Below are 12137 nucleotides of genomic sequence, written 5' to 3'. Positions count from 1 at the left end.
GTACAAGTAAGAACTTAATAGGCATTTTCATTTAAAGAGAAAAGGTTTCAAAAGAAAAAACATTAAAATTCTTACCAAGTACTTTCAGAGGTGCCTTTTCTAGGTTCACAAGAGCTGTACCAAAGGGAATTGCTATTGTTGTGAAATTGTTGGAATCACTCATCAGGGGACATTCTGGTAGAGTAAGATAAAACCTCAATGCTTCAACATCAGGTAAGGAGCTAGTCAGTTTAGGAATAAGATTCTTTTCCAAACTAGCTGCCACCTATATTTTGACAAAAAGCAAAACCTACTTCATTTAAAATGAATGCACTTCCCCCAAAAAAAGGAAAGAAGAAAAATTTTGAACTATAGCAAACATGAAATACTAAAGAAGAAAAAAGACATTGTCATACAATGAATGTACTTTAAAGCATGATGAAAACTGATGCCTAAGCACTGCTAGAATAATTCAAAAAAATCTTATGTGCAACTCTCTCAATGTAAAAGCTCTACCTCTATAACCATATACAGACTTAACCAACATGGTAACATTAAGTAAATCAGGATCTGCTTCAAACATGTGAAAAGATTTGTAGCTCTTTGATAGCTAAATCACAAATGCTTTAAAATATACTTTATTTTAAATCTTATATTAGTGTATTTAATAAAACTACACAAAGTACACCATAATGAAGACTACGTGAAACTGCAAAGCTAATTAGGCTATAAACACAAAATAACAGAATAAAAGAATAGACAGCAATGTCAGTATAAATACTTTTAAAACAAACCTGCTGAGATATCTGTGGATGATCAGGTTGTATAAGTTTGTGGAATAAAAGCCTAGCAGCATTCATATCAACCCCTGAAAATCTGGTACCTGTTCTATAGTGATCATCATTGCTAAGAAAGAGAGAAAAATAATAAAACTTTAAAATTATTACACTTATTTGATATACTATTTAATTCAATAAATTTGCAAATGTCAGCATATTAAGAAACTGCCACTTACCTAACAGCTAAAAAACTTCCATTTAGGCAACCAGAGGAAGAAAATGTTCCATCTATCTCACTAAAGAGAAATTTAAAAAATAAAAGTCATACAATGAGAAATTCATCCGTTCACTTTTTAAATAAAAATTAATATGAACAATCAATCTAACATTTGATGCTATAGAGTCCTTTTCTAACCAATACCCAATTAGAATGAGAATCATATACATCAATGAAGACTGAAAAATAATACTTGATAAAGGTAATACTGTTTAACCTAAATTTTTCAAATATTACTTTCATCCTCGGACTTATCAAACAAATGCAATGTTCTTAAAAAAATGTTTTTAGGCCGAACATGGTGGCTCAAGTCTGTAATCCCAGCACTTTGGAAGGCCAAGATGAGAGGATCGCCTGAGCCCGGGGATTCAAGACCAGCCTGGGCAACTTGGAGAAACTTCGTCTCTACAATAAATCAAAAAATTAGCCAGGCATGGTAGAGCACGCCTGTAGTTCCAGGTACTTGGAAGGCTGAGGTAGAAGGATCACCTGAGCCCAGCAGGTTGAGGCTGCGGTGACCATAAGCATACCACTGCACTCCAGCCTGGGCAACAGAATGAGATTCTGACTCAAAAGAAAAAAAAAAAAGAAAAAGTTTTTAACATAAGCATGTACCTTCTACATGGTAGGGCGCCTACTCTGAGATTTTTAGAAAAATTTTAGTTTAGGAAAAACAATCTGGAACAAAACAGCTTATCAAATATAATCTCTCATCCTACATACCAACATAAAAAACAAACAAAAACCAACAAACAAAATCCTAAGTACTAGACAAGTTAACAAAATACTCAAGAAAGAATACTCAAGCATTCCAGAGAGTTAAAGTTTAAGATAGTGACCAGTAGGAAGCCACAGCCAAATTCAATCCTAACAAGGCTATATTCAACATTTTAGTTATTTAACATATCTTTATGCATATGAAAGAACTGCAACTTATACACATTTAAATAAGATCTTTTAAAATATCCATTATTAGGCCAGTGCAGTGGCTTATACCTATAAACCCAGCACTTTGGGAGGCCAAAGTGAGAGTACTGCCTGAGCCCAGGGGTTCGAGACAAGTCGAACCTCATTTCTACAATAAATCAAAAAATTAGCTGGGCATGGTAGCGTGCGCCCATAGTTCCATCTACTTGGAAGGTTGAGGGGGAAGGGTGGCCTGAGCCCAGCAGGTCGAGGCTGCAGTGGCTGTGGGCGTGCCACAGCACTCCAGCCTGGGCAACAGAGTGAGACACCAACTCAAAAAATAAAATAAAATAAAATAAAATACCTATTATTATGAAAGTTCTAAACATTTAAATGTTTATATATAAACCACTCAGTTAGTAATAACCAATAAAAATATATATATAAATGAAAACTCCCAAGTAAAGACTGTTCTACTATGGTAATGAAAGGTTGTGGTCATTACTGTGTCAATAAAATGCTTTTCTTACTTGGCTATCTCCACAGGAAATCTTCCAGAAGAGTAGCTCAGCCATTTTTGAATTAAAGCTTCATTCACTGTCCAGATCTGCTTTGAAGGATCAGGACATCTAAAGTCATCTGGTGGCCTACAGTTCTAAATTTTCAAATAAGGAGATTAGTCAGAGGGAACAAATATTATATATAATTCAAAACCAAGAACTCCCCCTTTATTACGTATTGGTTTCTTAAAAAGAAGTAATCTCTACTCAACACCTGAAAAAAAATTTACCAAATGATCAGAAAAAAATTATTTTGTACACTTATGGGGGGGAAATTAAGGCAATTAACTCTGTAACATAAAAAGAACATTAATGTGGGCTTTTTAAATTCCTCAAAATTATTACAGCTAAGTAATTACTTGACTATATTATTACCTGGGGACTAGAGTAATGTGAAAAGCTTTGATCTCCCCCTGAGAAAATTCTTTTTACACAGAAATATTCTTCAGAATCTGTAATAAAAATAAAACGTAAAAAATTAAAACCCAAAATCTAGATCATATTTTTTCAGAGCATAAAATATGCTATTAGAATTTGTCTTAATCATCTGATTTAATTAGACCTCCTGTACACAGACTCCATGATATAAAATGACTTGGAATATTCTGAATGCTATGGGGATAAGACTGACCTGACCATATGATGAACATTAAAAGATTCCACAAGCATAAGCAGCATATGATGTTTTCAAGTCTCTCTTCTGGCATGCACACACAAAAAATGGTGTTTTCTAGCCGGTATATCTTATACTAGAAAATCTTGTATCATTTTCAAACTGAAGATGATATAAAAATGAAATAAATGAAAGCTACAAAAGGTAGCTTAGAAGAAATGAAAATTAAGAATATTTACTCCTGAGCCGGGTGCAGTGGCACATGCCTGGAGTCCCAGCTGTTTGGAAAGCTGAGGCAGAAGGATCTCTTAAGCTTAGGAGTTCCAGGTATAGCACACACTATGATTGTAACTATAAGTAGCCACTACACTCCAGGCTCATTGCAGCTAAGACCTCCTAGACTCAGGCGATTCTTCCACCTCAGTCTCCTGAGTAGGTGGGACTACAGGTGTGTACCACCACGCCCAGCTATGTTTTAAATTTTTTATAGAGATGAAGTCCTTAATCTCATACTCTTAGGCTCAAGTGATCCTCCCACCTCAACCTCTCAAAGTGCTGGGATTACAGGCATAAGTCACTGAGTCATAGCCATTAAAATAATAATAATATTGTTCTTAAAAAGAAAGAAAACAAGTAAAAAATGAAAACTTCAGTAAATACTTCATAATGTCAAATTATCTTCTCTTTCAGTATAGCTATACAAAAGATGACACATATAGCTCTTTGTTGGCATCTATTTATGGATAAAATCCAAGTTAGGTCCAAAAATGTATATATAAACATGCAAATTTAGTGGGAATAAAAAAGGGGTAATAAAATTTTCAAAAAGATATTCAAGGTTTTCTCCTTTTTTCTCTCCTGTGCTTCCCCAAATGAAAATAACATCTACTACCAAAAATACTGCTAGGCTAGTATTTAGGGGTATCACATACCAAAAAACCAAAGTACTGTATTGTAACTTAATAGTAGTCATTTTCCAATACAATCATCTTCATCACCCTACTTCTGACCCCCACTCCTTGGTTGACTAATTCTTCAGCTTGTATTATCTGTATATTTGTGACCATGGCTACAAAATCATAAATTATTTTCAAGGGAAAGACTATATTTTAATTTCCTTGATTATTTCCTATTACCAAGCAAAATAATTTGGAAAATAACTCAGTAAATATCTGTCAATATGAACATACAAAATAAAATAATTTTTATCTCACTTAGAATATACCAACAAAAGTTTCAGAGTTCAGAACATTAATATAGCCAAATTTTCCACAAGTCACAACAATGCCCTAAGTCCAAATACAACTATTAAGAAAAGAGTAAAAGGGCAAATCTGTATTAAATAAGAAAATCATTATATCTAAGACCTTTTTTCTATATCATTCTCATAAGTCTACATGAAACTGTTCATTTCCACAAAACATTTAGCCAAAAACAAAAAAACACTGAGTCCTGATTAGGGCACTGTTGAGGACTATCTCCACCTTTCATTGTCTTTGAGCTATTTACAACTGTGTAAATTGTACTTCTATGTAGGAGCAACATAGTGACAGGGATAAAACTGTGTGTGTGTGTGTGTGTGTGTGTGTGTGTGTGTGTGTGTGTGTGTGTGTTGTAAGGAAAAAGGAATTTTGATGTTCTCTGAATCCTTTCCACTCTTAGAACTTATTCAAGACCCAAAGGGCTTTTGCTTATGTGTGTAAAACCATTAATATTTAATGTATTCAGAGTTAAAATTGAGTAATTAAAGAAATATTCATTTACAGATTCATTTGAAGATAAGCAATAATGAACGCACTACATGTTACCATAAAAAAAATCTTTGTATTAATACGAAAATCATTCTGACCTCATGAACCCTGAGACAGAACCACTGCTCTCAATCTAAGTGTCAGTTTTTTCCAGAATATAAAAGCAAAACTAAAGATACAACTTGGCAAATGAATTTTATTTGCCTTAGTTTACACCTGACTGAAAGAAGCCACAAGATGTGTTAAAAATCTTAGCAATTTTAAAGAGCCTGCCCCTAAGTTTCTGCTCTATAAGATCCTCTGATAATGTAAATTTTGTATAATATGCTAGAAAGCAAATATTCTCTTACTCGAATAATTTTCTATGTTTTATGTTGTCTTTTTGTCTTTAATTATTTAAGGGGAAAAAAGAACAAAGTTTTCTCATCATGAAAGAGCTAGAGTTCTTTTCAATAGTATTAGGTTCTATGTTTATTTTTAAATACTTTATTGTCACTTTAGTAAAATGGGTAACTAAGTATTATTTGTCAAGCACCCAAGATTATTATAACTTCATGAAGTACTCAAATTTCCTATCACATTTAATTCGATTTTACCTTCTTGTGATGGAGAATTGCACCCCTCCCAACATCCATGTTTGAAGTTCTAATTTCCAGTACCTCAGAATATGATTGTTTTTGGAAATGAGGTCTATAAAGAGGTGATTATTAAAGTTAGGTCATTAGATGGTATGATTATGAACTAATCTGATTATATAGTATGATTATGACCTTAATCTGATATGACTGGTGTCCTTTTAAGAAGAAATACAGTTAGCCCTCCTTATACACAGCATACACATCCACAAATTCATCCAACCATGTATAAAAATATTTTTTAAAAACTCCTCAAAAAAGTAATACAAGTTCCTTAAAAAATTTTTTTAAATGACGCATAGCATCCATTTGCACAGCAGTTACATCGTATTATAAGTAATATGGAGGAGACTTAAAATATATGGAAGGATATGCATAAGTTACATGCAAATACTACATCATTTTATATAAGGAACTTGAGCATCTGTGGATTTTGGTGTCCACTGGGGGTCTTGAAATCAATTCTCCACAGATATCAAGAAACAAATTGTCCAGGAATGCGTACACACACAAAAAAGGCCATGGGAGGACACACTGAGAAGGCAGCCATCTGTAAGCTACAGAGAAAGGCCTCAGACACTTCATTCTTGAACTTGTATCCTCCAGAAAGGTAAGAAGATAAATTTTTGTAGTTAAGCCATTCAATCTATGGTAGTTTGTTCTATAAAAGTAGCATATTAGCCGGGCTCGGTGGCTCAGCCTGTAATCCCGCGCCTTTGGGAGGCTGAGGTGAGTGGACTGCCTGAGCTCGCGGGTTCGAGACCCGCCTGGGCAGCAAGACCTCATCTCTACAATAAATCAAAAAATCAGCCGGGTGTGGTAGCGCATGCCTGTAATTCCGGCTACTCGGAAGGCTAAGGCGGAAGGATCGCCGGAGCACAGCAGGTCGAGGCTGCGGTGGCCGGGAGCAGCCACTGCACTCTAGTCTGGGCAACAGAGTGAGACTCCAACAAAAAAAAAAGTAGCATATTATCCAAAATTTAATGCTAAATATAGAAAAAAATTTAAAGCTCCAAGATATATTTTACACATAGAAAATCTTTGAAACTCTCAGGGAGTGCTTAGAAAATCACAAATATTTGTTCTTTCAACAAATAAAGAGAGATGCCAGAAATAATTAAGCTTCCTTGAAATGTAATGGTTTCAAGCGAAGAGTTGTCAAATCAGAAAAGATGTCAGGTTAATTTTATATGATAAAATGTAACTATAAATATTTCAAGTTATATTTTCTGGCACAACTTTACTGCTTTAATTTACATATTCTATACCAGTATATGCAAGTATAAGGGAGAATATACATAGCTTACATGCAAATACAACATGCAAATAGCCGTGGTTCTCAAAGGGGTATGTACTTCAGATTTGCCCACGGAGTTTTATAAAAATATAAATATGGCCGGGCTCAGTGGCTCAGCCTGTAATCCCGCGCCTTTGGGAGGCTGAGGTGAGTGGATTGCCTGAGCCCGTGGGTTCGAGACCCGCCTGGGCAGCAAGACCTCATCTCTACAATAAATCAAAAAATCAGCCGGGTGTGGTAGCACATGCCTGTAATTCCAGCTACTTGGAAGGCTGAGGTGGAAGGATCGCCGGAGCCCAGCAGGTCAAGGCTGTGGTGGCCAGGAGCAGCCACTGCACTCCAGTCAGGGCGACAAAGTGAGAATCCAACTCAAAATATATATATATATATAAATATGTCTAGGCTCAATCCTAGATTTACTCAATCTCTTGATATTCCTGGTATATACTTGGTATATTAGATCCCAGGATTATCATGTTTTATCTTAAGATTTTTTTGTCTATAAAAGGTTATGCTCATCTATATTTATATAGATAGAAGAGTCACTTAATAGACTTAATCATCATCTTTAGAAACATTATTCTTCTTATCACAAACCCATCAGATCATACCATTTGATAATTATCAGTAATAAATTAGCCACAGCCATTTTAAGCCTCTGTCACCTATTTGTAGTTTTTACTTACTCCAGATGTTTGCCAAAGGACACTTGTAAAACCACAGGCCAGTTTGTGTTTTCAACAATGAAGGAAAGTCTCAAAGCCCTGTGAAAGGGATTATATCAGGTACCTGAAACTTACCTGATACATATCGAAGAAAATACACTTGGATACACATAAAAGAAAATACACTTGGATATAGGCTTCTGAGGAAATACCTCTTGGACAACTGTCAAAACATACCAGTGAACTGCGTAGGATTTTTCTTACTCTTTTTTGTTAGTGAGGAGAGATGGATAGTTTCATGAAAACAGATAATTCAATATTCAGCAGAACAAAAATTCTTTATACAGGAATAAATTAACTGATAAAGAAAAATTTATTGTAGTTATCTCTTTGAAATAATGTCTATTTTGTTTTAAAGTTCTGTTTCCTGGATATTTAAGGGAGTCATTTCTGCTTTCTAAAGTTATCTAATCCACAATAATTTTGTAAACTCTGCTTTGGTAAGCTAAAAGGAAACATTTTAAAAATTATGTCTGATTCTCAGTGATACCCAGAATTCAAGTAAGAATTCAAACTCCTGCCAGGCATGGTTGCTCACGCCAGCACTTTGAAAGGCCAAGGCAGAAGGAACACTTGAGGCCAGGTGTTCAAGACTTGCCTGGGCAACACAGCAAGACCCCTGTCTACCAAAAAATTTAAAAAGAATTCAAACTTTTACTAAGTTTCCCTTCTTTTATTAGTAATACAATTGCCTGAACTTGTTCAATAAGAATCTGTTCCCTCTTACTAGAATATAATTGAAAAAAATCAATTGTGCAACCAAAGGCTCATATGAAGTGTCGGATTTGTGAATGATGGTTATTGAATCAGGTATGACAAGTCATTAAGGAATAAAGGTTGCCTATACTTATACAGGTGATGCTAACGATCTGTGCAGTAAAGGATTAGCTCAGCAGGTCTGGGGTGTTGTTATAGGTTGCTTGTATGCATTTTCTATGCTAAAATTCTAATCCCTAGTACCTCAGAATGTGATTTATTTGGAAATAAATTCACTGAAAATGTAATTTGTTAAGCTGACATCTTAATGGTGTAGGGGAGGCCTCAGACCAATAAAACTTGTGTACTTAAAAAAGGAGAAAATTTGGACACAGACATATACACAGAAAGAATGCTATGTGAAGAAGGTCAAAATCTACAAGCCGAGGAATGCCAAAGATGGATAGAAACCGTCGGAAGCTAGGAAAGAGATTATAACAAATTCTCCTTCACAGTCTTTGGAAGAAAGCAACTCTAATTCTGAACTTCTAGCCTGCAGAACTGTGAGCCAATACATTTGTATTGTTCAAGCCACTAGTTTGTGGTAGCTTATACAAGCAGTCCTAGCAAAGTAACACAGTTGTTTAAACTTTACACATTCTAAAGAAAGGTATGCCCTTTGCCTGGCTCCAGGGAGCTAATCCCTAGACCATCCTGCCTGTTAAGAATATCACTGTTTATCCGTGGCCTTTGTCCACATCAGATAGTTTATGCTAACAATGTGATTTATGGTAGGGACCATGAGTTTAACCTCTAGAGGGGTAATGGCCATTAAATTCAACTTAACTAGTTTTTATCCTATACAGCTCTAGTACAGTGCAAAATGTTTATCAACAATTCTTATACATTTTTTATTGCAGTAAGACATACATTACATAAAATTTACCATTTTAACCATGCTAAGTGCACAGTGGCATCAAGCATATTCACAGTGTTGTGCAATGATCACCAATAATAATTTCTAAAACTTTTTCATCCTCCAAAACAGAAATCATTAAACAATAACTCTCCATTCCCTCCTTCCCCCAATCATAGTATTCACCATTTCTGTTACTATGAATTTGGCTGTTCTAGGTACCACAGCTCAGTGGAATCATACAATATTTGTCCTTTTGTGTTTGTCTTCTTTCACTTAGCATACTTTTCTCAAAGTTCATACATGCTGTAGTATGTATGAGAATTCCATTCCTTTCCCATTATCTGTATATATTTTTTCATCCATTCTTCTGCTGACGGACACTTGGGTTGTTTTCACCTTTTAGCTACTATGTATCACAATTTTTGATGAAACTACATTGCAGCTAAAACAACTGATTTTAAAACACCAACTCCTTTTCCATCTTAATGCAAATAATCTCAAGGTCTGCAGTTTCCAAGGTGAAAAATGCCTCCCTAAGTAACTAAATTTTATAAACAGTAATACATGATCCCCTATAGTTTCCAAACTGGTTTTGTTGTTTTAAGTCAGACTCTCACTCCATTGCCCAGGCTGGAGGGCAGTGGCACGCCCACAGCCACCGCAGCCTTGACCTGCTGGGCTCAGGAGATCCTTTTGCCTCAGTCTTCCAAGTAGCTGAAGCCACAGGTACCATCACACACAACTAAATTTTTGATTAGAGATGAGGTCTAGCCAAGTTGCCCACGTTGGTCTCGAACCCCTGGGCTCAGGCAATCCTCTTGCCTCTGCTCCCAAGGTGCTGGGATTACAGGCATAAGCCACCATGTAATTACAAAATCTTGTTGCTAGGTTATTAACAATGACTTCTGTGGAAGGAACTGATGTGATTAAACACCAACATGCTGCTAAGGACGCAAGAAAAACAATACTGCTAAAATAAACATATGTTCTGAAACTAAGATAACAAAGAAAATGAAGTCATATTCATAACACAAAGCACAATATCAAATCAAATAAAAAACAAACAAAAAAAGCTACGATCATATGCTGATCTATGCTGACCTTTGTTAAATACAAGTATAACTGAAATAGCCTTTAAATTAAAAAAAAAATCTTCAAGGTTAATAAAAAGTTACGAACCACTGCAAATGTCAACCTACGCACAAGCTCATCACTGTGTAAATAGATAAAATCTACCATACACACATACATATCCCACATACAGATGACTCAAGTTTTGTACTACTTTATAGAAAACTTGTACTGGGGCTCATCCTCCAAAAAATAATTCTGATTTTTTTTTTGGGTCCCCATCATACATACACACATATACACACACGCTTTTTGCTAGAAAATGCTAATGGTCATCTGAGCCTTTAGCAGATCATGATCTTTTTGCTGCCTTGATGTTGATGGTTGCTGACTAATCAGTGTGTTTGGTTGCTGAAGAGTGGGGTGGCTGTGGCAATTTCTTAAAATATGACAACAATGAAGTTTGCTGCATTGACTGACTTTTCTTTTCATGAAAGATTTCTCTGTACCAAGTGACTGTGTGATAGCATTTTACCCAAAGAACTTCTTTCAAAACTGGAGTCAATCCTCTTAAACCCTGTTGCTGCTTTATCAAATAAGTTTATGGAATATTCTAAATCCTCTGCTGTCATTTCAACAATGTTCACAGCATCTTCACAAGGAATAGATTCCTTTTTAAGAAAACGTGTTCTTTGCTCACCCATTAAAAACAACGCCTCGCCGGGCTCGGTGGCTCAGCCTGTAATCCCGCGCCTTTGGGAGGCTGAGGTGAGTGGATTGCCTGAGCCCGCAGGTTCGAGACCCGCCTGGGCAGCGAGACCTCATCTCTACAATAAATCAAAAAAAATCAGCTGGGTGTGGTAGCGCATGCCTATAATTCCGGCTACTTGGAAGGCTGAGGCAGAAGGATCGCCGGAGCCCAGCAGGTCGAGGCTGCGGTGGCTGGGAGCGGCCACTGCACTCCAGTCTGGGCGACAGAGTGAGACTCCAACTCAAAAAAAAAAATTAAATTAAAAAAAAAGTCTCATTTGGTCAAGTTTTATTAAAAGATTACAGCAATTCAGTTACATCTTTAAGCTCCACTTCTAATTCTAGTTCTCTAGCTGTTTCTACCACATCTGCAGTTACTTCCTCCACTGACACTTTAAACCCCTCAGTCATCCATGATGGTTGGATTAATTTCTTTCCAACTCCTGTTAATGCTTATATTCTGACCACTTCCCATAAATCACAAATGTTCTTAATAACATCTAGAATAGTAAATGCTTTCCAGAAGGTTTTCAATTTACTTTGCCCAGATCTAACAGAGGAATAACTATCAATGGCAGCTATAGCCTTACAAAATCTATTTTTTAAATAATAAAACTAAAAATAAAAGTAGAAATTACACCTTGATCCATAGGCAGCATAACAGATGTTGTGTTAGCAGGCACAAAAACAACATTAATCTCCCTGAACATCTTCATCACAACTCTTGGGTGATCAGGTACATTGTCAATGAGTAGTAATATTTTGAAAAGACCAATAGATTTCACAACAGTGGGCTCAAAATATGCAGTAAATCACACTGTTTCACTTTCTCATCATTTGTGTGTTCACCAGAGTAGCACTTTTCATTTCCTTCAAGAACTTCTCCTTTGCATTAACTTAGCTAACTGACACAAGAGGCCTAGCTTTCAGCCGATCTCAGCTTCTGACACGTCTTCCTCACTAAGCTTAATCATTTCTAGCTTTTAATTTAAAGTGAGAGATAAGCCGGGCTCGGTGGCTCAGCCTGTAATCCCGCGCCTTTGGGAGGCTGAGGTGAGTGGATTGCCTGAGCCCGCGGGTTTGAGACCCGCCTGGGCAGCAAGACCTCATCTCTACAATAAATCAAAAAATTAGCCGGGCGTGGTAGCGCATGCCTGTAATTCCGGCTACTTGGAAGGC

At 36.2% G+C, this 12137-nt stretch overlaps 1 protein-coding gene across 4 annotated transcripts in view; it reads right to left on the bottom strand.

The window, feature by feature from the left end:
• The window catches only part of HERC4 (HECT and RLD domain containing E3 ubiquitin protein ligase 4), a 121028-nt gene that overhangs the window by 54378 nt on the left and 54513 nt on the right, over positions 1-12137 (bottom strand). For all 4 annotated transcript variants that reach the window (XM_008062302.2, XM_008062301.2, XM_008062303.2 and 1 more), the window contains 5 exons: positions 2877-2953; positions 2472-2596; positions 995-1054; positions 774-885; positions 76-265 (listed from right to left, as the gene is read on the bottom strand). In XM_008062302.2, coding sequence (XP_008060493.1) covers positions 76-265; positions 774-885; positions 995-1054; positions 2472-2596; positions 2877-2953 — 564 coding nt within the window. The remainder of the gene's footprint in view (positions 1-75; positions 266-773; positions 886-994; positions 1055-2471; positions 2597-2876; positions 2954-12137) is intronic.

Source organism: Carlito syrichta, unplaced genomic scaffold (genome assembly GCF_000164805.1).
Source record: "Carlito syrichta isolate Samal-C Ts95f unplaced genomic scaffold, Tarsius_syrichta-2.0.1 Scaffold305686, whole genome shotgun sequence".
NCBI lineage: Eukaryota > Metazoa > Chordata > Mammalia > Primates > Tarsiidae > Carlito > Carlito syrichta.
This window is presented reverse-complemented; position numbering and strand designations above follow the sequence as displayed.